The sequence below is a fragment of the Ascaphus truei genome, chromosome 6, assembly GCF_040206685.1.
Source record: "Ascaphus truei isolate aAscTru1 chromosome 6, aAscTru1.hap1, whole genome shotgun sequence".
Classification (NCBI taxonomy): domain Eukaryota; kingdom Metazoa; phylum Chordata; class Amphibia; order Anura; family Ascaphidae; genus Ascaphus; species Ascaphus truei.
Genome location: NC_134488.1, coordinates 106,471,681 through 106,488,536, shown reverse-complemented (window position 1 = coordinate 106,488,536; position 16,856 = coordinate 106,471,681). Strand labels below are relative to the sequence as shown.

Below are 16,856 nucleotides of genomic sequence, written 5' to 3'. Positions count from 1 at the left end.
AAGACATACAATACAATACAATACAAGGAAAAACAGTCCCAATGAGAGAAATGGGATTGTTTCTTTTGATACATCTTGTGCTGATTATTTACACTGGTTTTGACCCAGTTTAGCAACCAGGACACATATAAACAAAGAAGCAGCGCACCAGAATGTGTGATTAGCTATAGAATGTTTTTTTGTGTAAATAAATTCACAGGAGAATAACTAAATTCAACCTGGTGGGTTAGAAAAAAAAACCGTCAGTGGCACCGTTACAGGCAATAGGAGCAATTTGGCAGACTAGTGAGGACATTGAACGCCTCAGCCGGCTGTGTGGGAGATATATGTTTGCTTCAGTTTTGCACGGCCAGCACTCTGGGTCCCCTTGAACAAGTGAGCTGCTGCTCACTCCTCCGGACGGCGTCTCGGAGAGACCTTCCGGATGCAAGAACAGAGGGATATGACGGCGTATTTACACACTTTATCGGAGAGAGAACGGCGGCGGTCGTTCACGGAGCGGGAGGTTTCTGAATGCAGCAGTGGTAACATGTACCCCAAACATGCCATGCTTTAAATGATTCACTTTTCTGTACTTTTCACCGTGTCGCATTATATTTATTTATATATACACTGTGATCGTGCGCTGTCTTTTTTTTTCTTTTTTAGCAGCCAGGAAACTTTGATAATTAGGCCCACTGGCTTCACTCGTTGACATGTTACCAAATCCCATCTCACTACTGACCCCTTGTTTGCATCCACTCAAAGTCCAGAAAAATCCATTAGAGGTTCTGGAAAATGGAAGCACTCTTTTTCTATTCTGATATTTCCCCATTCCTTATTAATAATCATAGAATAAGCATTACATAATATGAGAGTGTTATGTACGTTTTCATGCAGCTTATCCGCATAGGACTAAAAAATAAACTCAAGACTCACTTTTATGGAGGCTCATACTGGGAAGTTGCATGCATCCTATGTTCCCCATATGACTGTAGGCCTTCCATGTTTTCCTTCTCCATTAGCACTGCTGTAGTGGAGTGCATGAACCTGAACGTTCTACAGATCCACAGGGCCCAGCTCAGTGCTCACCTCGCCATGGCAGGATGCGTGAATAAGGCCAGTCAAGTGGCTCTGTCACTGAAATGCCTCATTGCCCAAGCAATGTAAGTACCAACCCTCAAAATCACACAGTTTATCATTGATAGTCCCAAACCAGAAAAGGCAAACACTAGACCAGAGCAACCACAATGTATTCTTGGAAGAGCTGAGTGTGTGTCATGTCTATGGTGACCCCTGTTTGTAGATGCAATAAAACATCCTAGGCATCACGAGGTGAGTCATTATTAGACTGATTGTAATCACAAGGCTTGTGATCTCTTTTAGAAGTGCTGAAGGTATCCGCCTTGTAAAAGATCTGTCCATTGAATATTTCATATCCTGACATGCCTCAGCACAAAGAAAGAAGGAAACAATTGTCCTATGTGTAATATTGCAAATGGTTCTTTGTCAAACGCTTACAGGGATTCTCAAAATGTTCCCTATCACGGATCACTTCAATGTTAATGATTGTTTGGAGGGCTGCCACTTGCCACTGATGCCCTATGAGACCTCCAGCATTAATTGTCTTATATATTTCCTATGTTTGGTCATTGTGGCCCTTCAGTTTGCATTGCTAACTAGAATATAGGCTCCTATAAGGTCTATGTAATGAGTTGTAATAAGGGGCATTTTAAATTATAAATTGTCTGGAAGAGGAATTCCAAGATTACGAGAGCTGATCCTATCTAAGTTAAAGTGGTGGAGGGAGTTTTCTGCAGGAGACTTCGTATTTTTGTATATAATAATTAATTAAATACAATAATTAAAAAACGTTCATCAAACTTAGCCCCTGTGTGAAATAATTGATCATTGAAAGCATCCCATATGGGTGCAATACCTCTCATTCTAAGTATGTCTGTTGGTTCCCAGGAAACACCAGAAGAACCAGGACCACTGTGTGGTGTATGAGGAATGGGAGAGCTCCATGTCTCCTATCTATGAAGACCTGCAGGTGTATATGCAGGTTTGTATGTATTGCCGATGAGGACATAGTCAACAGAAAGTGCCGTTAAGAGCTACGAAACAGAGCAGGTAAAGAGGTACAAATGAGATCATTAGAGGTAATACTGCCAGAGGGACATGTGAAAGCATTCAAGCAGAGATTTCAATACTTTTTCAAGATTAGCACAGTTATGTAAATTGGGAGTAGTATGTGAAGATAACTTAATAAATTGCATGTAGTTATAACATTAAGTGTACCAATATACAATATTGACATAAGTAGCAGTAAAACAACTTTCAAGTCCTAAGTTATCAAACTGAAAGTGACCTTTGTGATGATGAAGGTTATTAATAATATATTGTTTTATAATAATAATAATTGTTTGTTCTTGTATAGCGCTGCTAGTTTTACACAGCGCTTTACAGAGACATTTTGCAGGCACAGTCCCTGTCCCGTGGAGCTTACAATCTATGTTTTTGGTGCATGAGGCACAGGGAGATAAAGTGACTTGCCCAAGGTCACAAAGAGCCGACATTGAACCAGGTTCCGCTGCTTCAACCTCAGTGCCAGTCAGTGTCGTTACTCACTGAGCCGCTCCTTCTCACACCTTTTTAAAGTGCTATTCAGTTTTTTAAAGTTATACCACAAGCATTCATGCAGTCACCTCTGAGGTGGATTCCTACTATTATTCTGGACTGCATGGTAGTCTCCAAATGGGTCAAGGTAACGATAATACACTTGCATAACTACAGGTGATAAAATGAGACACAGGGGAATCAATGAGTTTGCTCAACGTCACACACATTCAATGTACTGTAGCTGACTGAGAGTAAAGCCAAATCCACCATTGTGTATACTGAAGACCAACATCTTAACACCTATGCCAGAGCTGGCCAACTCCAGTCCGAAAGAGCCACCAACTAATCGGGTTTTAAGGATATCCTTGCTTCACGATAGGAGGCTCATTCAGCAATTGAACCTGTTAGAAATCCATTTCATATATTAAAATGTACAAATGAGAACTTATATCAAGTCAATTGAATGAGAATATGTTGTAAGATTTAAAATTCATATGTAGCCAAAAAAAAGCTGAATTCTAGTGAAGGCTTAATTCATAACAGATATTAGAGGTTGGCTTAAGGATAGGATTTCAAGGCCTAATATGAAATTTGAAGCCTGAAGTAGTTTGGAGTTTCTTTGTCTCAAGCAGTCATGAGGAGAAAGGGGCGGAGTTAGTGATCAATAAATATAGTTGTGCTCTGGTCACTCTGCAAGGCCTCACCCCAAGACCACACTCTGCATGTAACATCTAAGCAGCATGTGTGTGAACAAAGGTTTCTCTAACATTGTACCATCTGAGCACGTTTGCCATCATTGATTGAACTTTAATCTGTAAGTAACATTGTAAGAATAAACTAACTTTGTCTGCTGAACAACAATATTCTGACGTATTGGAATCTTTCTGAATAAGAAATAATAACTGTGACTATTATCTAACAGAGCCACTGATTGAGCAAATTGTGCTGAAGCAGGGATATCCTTAAAACCTGACCTGTTGGTGGCCCTTGAGGACTGGAGTTGGCCACTCCTGACCTACGCTCAATGTTCCTTTACATATGATTAATAATGACATTTATGAACAAGGTCGTGGTATCTGATTGGCCCCAGTATGCTAATAAACATTCTGCATGAAGATGTTAGTGTTTCGTGTGCATGTGACAGTGGAAATGACTGGCACGGGATGATGGGGTGGGTAGGAGGTATGTGTCAAAGAGAGGAAGGGATGATGGATGAGGGAACTCATTGGGAGTAGTCATTAAACGGAGATAGTGCCAATCAGGGCACTGTCGCACAGAAACCCGCCATGATTTCAGTGGGCATTTCCATGCGCTAGTCCTCAGATTAGCACTATCCGTTTCATGAATAATCCCCATCGTGTTTAGATTTTACTGCGAATATTTCTTCGTGGTCTTAAAAATATGTTCTTGATCTTATTATTTAGACAAAATCCGCACACAAGAATGATCAGGAAGGAAACATGGGGGCTCCTGGTGTAAAAGTAAGTACCTAACGCGGCTCAGGCCATAGGCTGCGACCTTTAAGAACTAGAGAGGACAGTGACCACCCTGTGAAGGTTAAACACTACACTGCTGACGATATCTAGAAACACTTGGTGGGTCTTTTTTGAAGTATGACATATTTTGTGATATGAAGTCTATACACAGTGTATATAGCCCTCCCTCAAGGCTAGGTCTCCAGTGGCCGCTGCGGCATGCGCCACAGCGTGCGCGCCACGTACACACAGCACTGATCCCACTACGTCTGCTGAATCCTCTCTCTCTGGTCCGCATAGGTGTCCGCCTCTGGAGGGAGCTCCAGCTGTAGGGTGTCCCTTAATGTCCAGAGTTGCCCGTGGTCTGATCCCAGACCGCAGGCCACAGCTCACCGCGTGGCGTCTCTTCGCTGATGCTACACCTGACACTATAAGGCTAAAGGGTTGCGTCCCTGTCTGGGGTCTTCCCTATAGCAGCCACAATCTAAAAGGGGACTTAGGACCTAGCTGGGACATAAGGGACAAACCTAGTCCTAGTCCAGGGGAGCACTGCTCCCTGGACACTACCTCAACGGCTCTCCTCTTCTTCCAACTGCCAGTAACTCCCGCGCTCCAGCAACTCCAGTAGCTGCCTGTCAACATTCTACCTGCATGTCCCTCAGGCTCCTGGGACATGTAGTCCCTTGCGGAGCCTCTCCTAAGATGGCCGCCGCAGGTCTGGGGACTGCACATGTGCAAAGACTCCTCTGCGCATGCGCAAACATAAAATGGCAGCCGCAACTCCTCGCCTCTCTGCGCATGGCTGCAATTGCGCGTGCGTAAACTACAAGATGGCGCCCCCTGCTTGCCGGAAACGCCGCGGAGCTCTGCCGCTCCCATACAACGCAGCTGTCTCACTCCCCGGCACAGGAGGTAAGAGGGGAGACGGCTACATGTGTATTGTACGTGTCCTGCTCTTCATGAAACAAAAAGGGAGAATTTATTGGTATCTGAATGGCTAAGCTGTGCTGCCTCAGATTCCATAGTACAGGGGGGCTCAACTCCAGTCTTCAAGCCCACCCAACAGGTCAGGTTTTCAGGATATACCAGCTTCAGCACAGGTCAAAGTCTGAGCCTGTGATGGAGCCACATGTGCTGAAGCAGGGAGTGAGTGAGTCACCTGTGCTGAAGTAGGGACTGATTGAACCGCCTGTGCTGAAGCTGGGATATCCTGAAAACCTGACCTGTTGAGGGGCTTGGGGACTGGAGGTGAGCGCCCCTACCATAGTATTATATGTTGGTGTCATTGAGACGGTCTCCCAGGTAAGTAAGATCAGAAAGTTCTGCTGTCATACGGTATCTGCAGATTCCTACGCTCGTCTGTACACATTTTAACGGCCAACAATATATTGTATGAACAGTGCTTTCAGCTGAAGCTTGTTGAAGACATGACAAATAATGTTACGTGATGTTCCTTGGCATTTCCTATTAATCCTTTTACTACAACATAGCTGCAAAATGGATGTGTTCCATGACCCCTGTGATGCTGAAGGACGCACTTTGCATTGGAGGCGTCTCTAGCTCTGCAGGGGTTAATGCGAGTACTAATGCTCTCCTTTCTGTAGACTTTCACAGATGAGATGGCAAACATGATGTTCCACTTGAAACAGGCCAAGAAGAAGGTGTTGAGTAAGCTGAAAGCTCACGCACAGTAAAGGGGAAGAGAGGATGGTGAACATGTCTCAACGCTGTTCACAGCTGTATTATTTCAGTGCTGCTTTCGATACCGAGTGTATGGCGATCTATGGGGTCATTCGTGTTATTTGCGCTCACATTATGAGAAGCATAAATACTATTAATGTAATTGGGGCTTTAATACATTATTACGGAATATTGTATAAAGTGGGAAATGAAAACCACTAGGGGGCCCTATTCTACTGTATTTCCACCTAAGCGAAATGACCTATTGACTTAAATTGGGAATTTTGTCCTTTAACGGCCGCTTCGGAGTGTATAGAATTTACCCCTTGTATCTAAATTGGGGTGCGGTTTGTATTGGGAGGAGAAAATCTAATGTTTGGGCAATTAGTAAAGACGGAGATATATATATATTTGCTATATATGCTTTACTGTGGAGGGTTTTTGTCACATTTTTTACCCACCATAACTTAACTAAGTGTGGTGAAATCCATCCTAAGCTTCATTTTTGCATAGCCGGTATAACCAACCCCACACTGAGGAGACCCATTAAGGTCGAAACGTCTGTCTGTGGGTGGGTTTACTGGCTATGCATCTTAACCCAGGCTGTGCTCAAAGCTGTGACCATGCAGCAAACATAAGCTTCTAGGGGACCATGTTATATGGATTTGAAGCAAAAGGTGGCACTGTGTGCTCATTTGCATGTCACTTCCCAGAATCCCTTGCTGCAGAGGAAGCACTGTGTGCTGGGTGATAATGGTGGAAGGCAGGGCTGAAACCCTGTCTAAGACATGCAAATGAGCATACAGTAATATTACCATTTGCTATATATTTATAGGTTTGTGACAATCTAGATGACTATTAAAGTACAATAATGATCCCCCACAAGGGTCAAGAATGTACTAATTGATTGCACTCTTAGAAGATAAAGAGAGTAGACTAATGTCTCTCTAGGGATACCGATATACCCTTCGTGGCCATCACTAATGATTGTATCCCCAGTAAGATATAATTGGGGAGATCCCTGACAAGTGGTTTCTAATAGCACTAGGTAGAAAATAAAAAATATTTATTACATCAAAAATACTAATGCACGAACAATAGTGTATTTGTGTGCACGAACAATAGTGAAAGTTATATACAGTGCAAGAGATAATACTATTAAAACCCCTGGTGGGGAGGTGGCGGCTATCCGGCTGATATAAGGGGCGTAAATCATATGTTCCATATGCTGAAATTGTGTTATCCGTCACTCCTATATTGGAAAGGTATCAATAAATGGGAGGGAATCACCCCGAATATGGGTATTGTGCTCATGTGTTAGTACAGAGAGCTGCGCTATATTTCATGGAGCTGCTGGTATCGTAAGAACGGGTCGCTATGTAGTAGCGCTTAGATATCTACTTAGGCTAAATAATGGTAAGTTAAAGCGCAGTCAGTACAAAGTTAAATAAATACACATGTAATAATATTCCATGTAGATCTAATGTCAAATCCCATGAGCCCCTTTTCCTTGTGACAACCCGTACAGTATATAGATGTAAAACTGACACCCTCTGTAGGTATACATGTATCTATATAGTTGATTTCCGGCAGTAAAAGAAGTATCTGTGCTGTATCGCTTATACGGTGTTTAAGCTGTGTTGCGGTTCTCAAAATATTTTCGCTAAAGACACAGTCTACTCTCTTTATCTTTGAAGAGTGCAATCAATTAGGGGCCTTCTTGACGCCTGCGGAGGATCATTCTTGTCTGTTCATATATGTTTTCCCTATATGCACCTTGTTGTTATTTACTGTTACACATTGTGGAGTATTAAGGTTAGGTATCGTTGTATCGTTTCAATGATTATTAAAGTAGCAGTTGATGTTCTGGTTCTTTGCTCGCTTGGATATTCCTGGAGGTGAATCTTTTTACTCTTTATTTATATATGGATAGAGAAAATAAAGAAGGGAAAGGAGGGGAATCGGCGCAGTTGGTTACAGTATTTTATGGTCATATTTTTCAAGGCAATCTATTACATAACCTGCCAGATATGAAAGAGGACCTGGTCCGAGAGCATCAACATCTGTAATTAAGATATCATCACATTTCTCTGGATCAGGGATAGTCTTTTTCAGCGAGGTGACCCAGGGATCTTCTAACCAGGAGGGGAGCGAATCAACAGTTTCACATTATTCCACGAGAGAGTAATCCAAGGGGCAGCCCCAGAACATATGTTTCAGATGCCCACATCTCCAACAGTTATCATTAAGCATTGGTTTAAGGCTGACTGGGGTAAGGTAGCACTAGTAGAGCGTTGTGTACCCATTTTCTTGTAATGATAATACAGATTGAGCTTTAACATCCTAAACTGACTCTTCCCAGTCCCGACCCTAATGCCGTTTCCCATTGTGTCATGTACTGTATGGCTGCTCAACATTCTCCTAATATCCTACTGTACATAACAGAGGGATCAAACTTTGTGTAGTGTTGCCTTCCATACAGATACTCAAAAGTGGCCCTAGGTCTGAGATACTTTTTTTTATTTTAGTCATGAAGAGTTTAAAAAAAATTGAGCGCATACTCACTTGACACAGGTCTAAACCTTGCCATTCACCATTATCTCTTAGCATACATTACTTCCACTGCAGCTAGGGATTCTGGGTTAGACCATGCAAATTAGCACAGTGTCACCTTTTGCTTCTTGTCCATTTTAACATGGACCCATTAAAAGGACTTTTTAAATCTGCTAGTACTGTATGTAAAGAAATGTGGATCTTGGTGCGCATATCTATCTTTTAATGGAGGTGTCATTCGCAGAGATCACCAGATACGTATGTATATCTTTATTTATATAGCGCCATTAATGTACATAACGCTTCACAGCAGTAATACACGTGACATAATACAAATAACACATAATCGGAATAAGCGCTTTATACTGTACATGCAAGTAACAATAAGAAAAGTCCCTGCCCTGAAGAGCTTACAATCTAAGTGGAAAGTAGGAAGAACGTACAGAGACAGTAGGAAGGTGTTCTGGTAAGTGTGTCTGCAAGGGGCCAAGGTCAATGAATGAAGTATATAGTATCAGCCACATAACTACTCATATGCTTCGTTAAGGAGATGAGTTTTAAGATAGGTCTTAAAGGTGGAGAGAGGGTACCAAGGGCATTCAAGAGGTGTGGGGCAGTAAGTGAGAAAGGTTTAAGGCACAAGAGGACTTTAGATACAAAAGAGGTAGAGAGAAGACATCCTCATTGAGCAGAACGCAAGAGTCAGGACGGTGTATAGCGAGAACCTAGGGCTGAGATGTAAGGAGGAGCAGAAGAGTGTATAGCCTTAAAACTGAGGAGTTTAGAGTGTTATACAGGATTTGCTAGGAAGCCAGGAGAGGGATTTCAACAGGAGAGACGATGAGACAGATTTAGGAGAGAGTAACGTGATTCTGGCAGCAGCGTTTAGGATAGATTGTAGGGGAGACAGGTGAGAGGCAGGAAAGCCGGACAGCAGAAGGTTACAATAGTTGAGACGGGAGAGAATGAGGGCCTGCGTTAGAGTTTTATCGGTAGAGCAACAGAGGAAAGGTCGTATCATTGCAATATTGCAGAGGAAAAAAATTACATGTTTTAGTTACATTTTGAATGTGAGGGAGGAGTCAAATGTGACCCCTAGGCAGCAAGCTTGTGATACTGGGTGTATGATAGTGCTGCCAACATAATGGAGAAGGGGGCTGTAGGGTGCTGGCTTGGGAGGAAGAATGAAGAGCTCCGTTTTTGAAATGTTACATTTGAGTCGGAGGAGAGGAGGGCCATCCAGGATGATATAGCAGAGAGACATTCAAAGACTTTGGTCTGTAAAGCAGGCGTAAGGGCAGGGGTTGTAAAGTAAATTTGTGTGTCATCACTATAGAGGTTATATTTGAACCGAGGAGATGCGATAAGGTTACCTGGAGAGCGTGTGTAAAGAGAAAACAAGAGGTCTCAGGACAGACCCCTGGGGTACCCCCACAGAGAGATCAACAGAGGAGAAAGAGGTGTTAGCAAATGAGACACTGAAAGTACGATGGGAGAGGCAAGGTGAAATTCAGGATAGAGCTTTGCTACGGATACCAAGCGTATGGAGAATGTAAAGGAGAAGAGGGTGGTCCACAGTATCAAAGGCTGCAGAGAGGTCAATCAATATGAGCCGAGTGTAATGACCTTTGTCTTTGGTAGCATGGTGGTAATTAGTTATTTTGGTGAGGGCTGTTTCAGTGGAGTGAGGAGTGCAGATGCCAGATTGTAGAGGATCTAAGAGAGAATAGGAGGTGAGAAAATTGAGCAAGCGAGAGAATACAAGGCGTTCAAGGAGTTTAGAGGCAAAAGGCAAGAGGGAGACAGGATGATAGAGAGACAGGTAGGGTCAAGCGTGCTCTTTTTGAGTAATGGTATAACTGTTGAATGTTTGAAGGAGGAGGAAAAGGTAGGGCGTAGGATTAGAGTAGGAGCAAGAGGTTTGAGGAGATGGGAGGGAATGGAGTCAAGATAGCAAGTGGTAGAGGAAAAGGGGGGGGGGTGGTTTAATCAGCAGCGACACATTCACCACATCTGACAGTGGAAAAATGGTTCAGGATGGCAGGAGGAGAGTTAGGAAGAGGTGTAGAATGTGAGGAGGATACAGAAGGGATGTCTTTACATGTGGAAATCACCTTTGTCTTGAAATAGTCATCAAAGTACTGAGGTGAAATGTAGGAAGAAAAAACAGCTAACAAACGTGGTCTGAGTAGATAGTCAAAGACAGAAGAGTCGGCGTTAGTTAAACTTGTGCATGTCGATTAGTGGAAAAAAAAAAAAGTAGATTTAGCCTGGGGGGCAGAGTGAAACAGAATAGTATGAATTTGTAATGACGGAAGTCTGCGAGAGTGTGAGATTTCCTACAGAGGAATGAGAGAAGGAACGCAGCATGCGTGCGGGGATTTAACCAGGGACTGGTGTTAGAATGGCAAGAAAGACAGAGAAAGAGGGGCACACAGATCAAGGAGGAGAGGGCAGAGTTGTAGTTTCTGACCAGGTTGTCAGTCTGGAGCAGGGAAAGGAGCACAAAGTGGAATCAAGATCCGGTAGGTTAAAAGAGTGCACGTGTCTGCAAAAACGAGGCGTAGATGGAGGTGAAGGAGAGAAGTGAGACGAGGTGGTCAGAGAGGAAAGGGGGATATGGAGAATTCAGAGAAAAGTTTTGTGAAAACCAGGTCTAGGTAGTGGCCGTACTTGTAGGTGCTGGCTGCAGTCCATTGGTGAAGGCCAAGAGAAGAGGTTAGAGAGAAAGCCAGTAGCCCAAGGGAGAGAGGAGTGACAACAGGAGGAATAGAAGTATATGGAGGGCGAAAGATGAGCATTAGAAATAAGACAGAACCTAGGATTGGGAGAAATATCCCCAGAAACAAGTAGGCGAAACATGGATGTGTGAGGAGGATTTATAAGCGTGTTTTAGTGCAGGGTATATAGCTGTGTAAAGTCAGATGGTGCAGGTATCAGTTAGCAAAGGACTTGGTTTGACAGAGTGGATGATAATCTCTATTATTGATCAATGGTGAGAGATGAGACAAGCAATAGGATAGAATGAATAGATCCAACTCCATCCTTGGTTACTACATGGTAGAAAGGACCAACGTGGCTACCAACCCCAACTTTTCCATGCTGGCTCATCCTTCCTGGCTGCTCATGCAGAGTTCACTCCCACCCTGCTGCCCTCCATATGCAGCAAAGCAGAGAAGATCTGTCTGGCTGCCCATCCACCATTTAAAGGCTGGATATTTTAGGAGAGCACTTTGAATTTTAGAGCAGGCAAGGCCTGCTCATGTCCAAACCCTGAATTCAGGAGTGATCTGCCATAGACTTGTATAGCATTTAAAGCTGTATTGAGCTCTGATATCCTTTATTAGAGCTTGGTGAATTCCCCTTGGAGATTTAAAAAAAAAAAAAAAAAGTGTAGGATACCTTGTAGACATTGTTCCTGTGTATGCATTGTATTAACGCTATTACAATATACTCAGGATTGGTGCTTGAAACCCTACAACTCTGAAAGCACACCCAACACTAGTGCACTAGTTCTTATGGAGAAGCTAGACCTAGTGTCAGAAGCCCCTACAATGCACCTTGCATTTGACAAATGCCACACGAGTACTTAATGCCATTAGTAAAGCTTTATTTTTTGCAGATCAAGCAAATCACTTTTCCCCAGAGATGACATTTCTTCCAATTTTAGAGCATGAGCAGTTTAGAATGGGGGCTCAGTCATGGCATAAGATGCACCCACAGGCTCTTCCAAGGAGACAGCATCTAGTCACTGTCTTCCCCCAGGGTCAGCTTGTCAAAGAGGTACTCTCCCATGCCCACTTCGGCCGCCTTCACACGTCTCAGGTTGGTGAGGTGGTCTCCCAGCTTCTTGATCAGCTTGACCTCCTTCTCCAGGTATTCAGTCTCCAAGAAGTCACACATCTGTTCAGGCAAGAAATGTGGTCAGAAAAGGTAAGGGAGCCATACTGGAAGGTTGAAGCAAGGATCTAGTATTGTCTACCAGTTTCAAAATGCTGCTACAAACAAGTCTAATGAGCCCAATGTACTCTTAAATTACACTATGTGGCAAATACATTTAGGCTATTTTGTTCTGCATTTGTATAAAACCTTAACCATTTAGTTACTAAATATGCAAAGTGTGAACAACTCATTAAGAGCACAGATTAGGGTTTAACCCATAATGTCTTACAATACAGGTGTGCAAAATTGGGGGCGCAAGATTTTTCTTTGAGGGCGCGGTGGCTGCAGAGGCCCTGCGCTCTTCCCTACAGCATTTAAATTAATTGCCGGGAACCGTGTGAGGCCTCTGCAGTGTCTCCTACCTGGTCGTCGGTGATGCGTCACCATGGCAATGTGCGTGAAATGACACCAAGGGTCATATGAACCGTGCGTCATTTTACACCGGATTTTAGGTAATGGGGGACACGAGCACGGGCTGGTTGGCAGGTGGGGCGCAGCGCACAAACTTTGTGCACCACTGTCTTACACAGTGGTAATGTAAGGTAATGTAAACTTTCCCCGTGTGCACCCCACCTGCTCTCATTTGATTCCAGGTTACCATGACGACATGTCGCTGGAAGGCAAAGTAAGTTTGTTAGAGGCCTTGCGCGGTCCCCCGCGTTTAATCTAAAAGCCTTGGGGAGAGCGCGGGACCTCCAACTACCACGCCCTCCCAGAAAATCTTGCCCCCCACTCCCCTGATGTAAGGTACCAACACCTAGTGAAACATACAGAACCCTGGTCACTTCATTAATCAGTAGCAGTGGTGTCACGTCACTCAACTAAAGGGCTCGCTCAGACAGGCTGTGACGGCAGCTTGCTAGTGTACGCGCCCCCGCCGCTCGCTCCTGCAGCACAGTGATCTGTGCTCAAACTGCAGGAGGCAGATCGGTGTTTGGGGGCATGTAGCAAGCGCTACACGGAGCTGGTTTGCCTTGATTAGCTGAACCAGCTTGCGTTACGCGACATTAGCCCAAAAATTCAATTTGGGTTGTGCCGGCAAAATGTAGCAGCAACAACACTGCACTTTGCCGCCGGTGGAGTGTTCAGTCTGAAATCTCACCGCACAACCCAAATCTGCGACAGATGTGCAACGCGCCCTGTCTGAGCGAGGCCTATAGCTATTCTCCCTGAACAGCTTACATGGGGATCAGCAGAGTCCACAGCAACCTTATGCAGGTCCAGCAGGGCCTGGTTCACAGTCTTCTCTAGTTTTAGCACATACTCCATGGCTTGGGTCCCATTTCCCCACTCATCAGCTTCTGGTTTCTAAGACAGGAAACAAAGTTTTGTTCAGGTATAATCTGAAGGCAGAGAATTTGTAGAAAAGGGGGAGGAGAAAGTTAATTTAAAACTCCATTTGGAACACACGCACACGCACGATTAAAATCTCAGCCTTCGTATTAAACCTAGTCCTCCAATTTTATTGTGTTTTCTGCCGGCCCTCTTACGGAGAAAGGTTGTGACGCTGCTATAGGACACAACAACAAGAGTTAAAGCAGCAGTGGGTACAGTTTCCTTTCAGGGAGGTTTTACTTTTCTAAAAATCAAATTCTTCATTCTGATTTTTCATCAAGTGTCCGGGAAGTCAAAATGGATGCCTCAAACTCAATGCAGTCTGATGTAGCCATGGTAACCTCAGATCCTAGAGAGGTTAGTTTAACAAGAGCTGTAATGCTCCCCGCATTATATGAGTTAAACTTCTACAGGGGATTGCGACTGAGAATTACATTTCAGCGGGTGTACCGAAAACAAATACACGTGAAAAAAAAACTAGGCCTAGTTTTACAATTCGTCAAACGAGGCGAGAAATTCCCAGGCATTAAATATACACTAAAGAGTTTGTTTTTCTTGAAACTAAAGTTCCTCTTCAACTGGAGGACTGAAAAACCTCTTTGCTAATGCACACAGAAGTACTTCATCAGCAAAGAGAATGTCCTTTTAAATGGAAGTCACACAAACAGATGACCAATGTTAAACGTCTCTTAAATGGCAGATTACCAAGTGAACCAATCTGATATTGAAATATTAGAAAGTGACTCGTATAGCACCAACATATGTGAACAGTGCAAACAGGAAGGGACAAGAACAGCAAAAAATAAAATATACAACTGGAAATAGGTAACAAGGTCCTGGTGCAGAGAAGCTTACAGGGAGGCAGCAATGCATTTAGTTTATTGCCTGAGAAATCTAGGAGTTACCTTGATGTCTTGGAGCACGACCCGCCCTCCACGCTTGTTCTGGAACTTAAGGAAACCCTCCGACTGCTCACGCTTCTTCTCCGACTGCTCGCGGAAAAACTTGGAGAAATTGGCCAGAGCCACATCTTCACGGTCAAAGAAATATCCCTAAAGAAGCAGAGAGAAGAGTCATCCAGAGAAGAGTCATCCAGAGATGAAACGCAAGCGATCAGTATTAAACATCTGGCACTGAATGGGTTAAGACAAACAGGTTAATTAATACATAAGCAACAGTAGTCAAATGCTTGCAGATGTGTGTGCTAGGAACAATTTATGGAAAAAAAAAAGTTTAAATGCATATTTAGTAGCAAGCAAAAGTCACTATACAGGAGTATAATTAGGTTTCTGTGGTGGAAAAGTGATTGAGAGATTTAAACAATTAAAAAGCAAATTTAGAATCTCAGATTAGAGAACTGAATATAGGAGTACTGACCAACTCCTTCACTACTGGAAAAGACCAAATTTAGACAGGACATAGAGGCATAATTATTAGGGGTTACCACCATCAGTAATAGCAAACACAAATATGCCTCTGTATTAAAGATCTTAGCCCTCTAATAGAGAGATATGTTAGCAGAACAGCAGTGATAATGCAGACCCAAATATTAATTTCCACTACTTGGTCATTACATGGATGTCACAAAATCAGGGGTGGGAACTCCAGTCCTCAAGGGCCACCAACAGGTCAGGTTTAAGGATATCCCTGCTTCAGCACAGGTGAGGCCACTGAGCCACTTGTGCTGAAGCAGGGATATCCGTAAAACCTGACCTGTTGGTGGCCCTTGAGGACTGGTGTTGCCCACCCTTGCTGTTACCTGAAAGGATTGGGTTAACTACAATCTGAAAGATGAGGGAAAGACAGCAGAGAAAGGGATAGGATAGAAGAGGAGGGTGAGGGACTCAGGAGACCATGCAGTAGGTACAGGAATGTGGCTCCCACAGACAAGCAGGAACAGTTATTATAATCAGAGCAAAGTTATAACTGAGCAGGAAGGCGACAGGAACATAGAAGGCAGCAGAGAGCAACCGGAGCAGAGACTCACTCACCACTGACTGGTACACATAGGATGCGTGCAGCTGTATGTTCACAACACGGTTGACTCCAGCCTCGCTGTCCTGGTGGTAGTTGTGGCGGATCTGGGAGCTCATGGTGATAAAATTAGATGTTTTTGTCAAGTAAGAAATTTAACTGGGGGGAAAACGGAACTGGTATAGAAATTGCAGCAATCAGAAAGACTCCCAGTTCCGTTCAAACACTGTTAAAGCAAAAACTAAGTTCTCCTATTGCTGCCTCTGTTCTGATGTCTCTGAGTAAGGAGGTGCTGCTGCTGCAGGGTTTTTATACTGACAAAGGGCTCCTCCCCCAAGTGTCTCCTCCCCCACCCTAATAGGAAAGCCAATCAGATCAGTCCCTGACAAAGGGTTCTTCCCCCACTCTAATAGGAAAGCCAATCAGATTAGTCTCCTGCACTCCCTGTATGGGGTTTTATGGCAAGAACACAAACAACATGTGATTGTACTGATAGAGGGGATGGAAATGTAGACTTTATTACTGTTTTGTATCTTTATCAACAGGTTAAAAAAAAAAGAATAAAAAGTTTATAGCTCAAAGATACCAAACCTACACTCAGCCTGTGCTAGATTTAGTATATACAGTATATTAATACTTGGGGATATGCTCAAGTACATTATAGTGCAAATAGTGACCACATGGGCCGCAGTATACTGTATACGCTGAAGAGGACGATCGGGCAGTTTTGGGCCGGAGTTACCTATTGACTTCAATTGGGAATTTTGTCATAAAACGGCCGCTTCGGAGTATATAGAATTTACCCCTTGTATCCATATTGGGGAGCGGTTTGTATTGGGAGGAGCGAATCTATTGCTTGGGCAATTACTAAAGATGGATTTATATTTATAGGTTCTGTGGCAACCTAGGTGACTATTAAAGTAGCAGTTGATGTTCTGGTTCTCTGCTCGCTTGGATAATCCTGGAGGTGAATCTTTTTACCCTTTATTTATATATGTGTAGCACACTTTAACCACCGCCTGGAGATGTGTGGCTACGGTGTGTGAATATGGTGCAATACCTGTGGTCCACAGGAGATCTGAGTCTCTGCTACTGAGAACCTGGGGTATACCTGAGTCGATGTTCGGTCGGTAGCGCCTCCACCTGTACTGGATTTTATGATGTAGAATAATCCCGCTACAGGACCCGCATACAATAAAACACACACTTATGAAAGTTAACAGTTTTACTGAACATAAATAACCTGGGATATATATACCACCAACCGGGCCACGCACGGCCGTACCCTCCAGTGCT

General features: G+C 43.6%; 2 protein-coding genes across 5 annotated transcripts in view; one reads left to right on the top strand and one right to left on the bottom strand.

The window, feature by feature from the left end:
- Positions 1 to 7,625, top strand: part of LOC142497598 (circularly permutated Ras protein 1-like) — a 37,432-nt gene extending 29,807 nt beyond the window's left edge. For all 4 annotated transcript variants that reach the window (XM_075605620.1, XM_075605618.1, XM_075605619.1 and 1 more), the window contains exons 17-20: positions 1,005 to 1,145; positions 1,951 to 2,044; positions 4,026 to 4,082; positions 5,681 to 7,625. In XM_075605620.1, coding sequence (XP_075461735.1) covers positions 1,005 to 1,145; positions 1,951 to 2,044; positions 4,026 to 4,082; positions 5,681 to 5,770 — 382 coding nt within the window. In that variant the 3' untranslated portion in view covers positions 5,771 to 7,625. The remainder of the gene's footprint in view (positions 1 to 1,004; positions 1,146 to 1,950; positions 2,045 to 4,025; positions 4,083 to 5,680) is intronic.
- Positions 7,626 to 11,902: 4,277 nt separating this feature from the next.
- On the bottom strand, positions 11,903 to 15,846 carry LOC142497596 (ferritin light chain, oocyte isoform-like). The gene is made up of 4 exons (XM_075605615.1): positions 15,578 to 15,846; positions 14,492 to 14,638; positions 13,434 to 13,559; positions 11,903 to 12,212 (listed from the first exon to the last, which is right to left on the bottom strand). The coding sequence occupies exons 1-4, from the start codon at positions 15,677 to 15,679 to the stop codon at positions 12,054 to 12,056; spliced, it is 534 nt and encodes a 177-aa protein (XP_075461730.1). The 5' UTR covers positions 15,680 to 15,846; the 3' UTR covers positions 11,903 to 12,053.
- Positions 15,847 to 16,856: the final 1,010 nt, after the last annotated feature.

What these genes read in the sequence shown, in the direction of transcription:
- LOC142497596 (XM_075605615.1), bottom strand. Translation starts at nt 15,679, where the DNA reads ATGAGCTCCCAGATCCGCCACAACTACCACCAGGACAGCGAGGCTGGA. An exon ending in CCTATGTGTACCAGTCAGTG is followed by an intron (nt 14,639 to 15,577) that starts GTGAGTGAGTCT and finishes CTGCTTCTTTAG; the next exon opens with GGATATTTCTTTGACCGTGA. An exon ending in TGGACTCTGCTGATCCCCAT is followed by an intron (nt 12,213 to 13,433) that starts GTAAGCTGTTCA and finishes TTGCCTGAACAG; the next exon opens with ATGTGTGACTTCTTGGAGAC.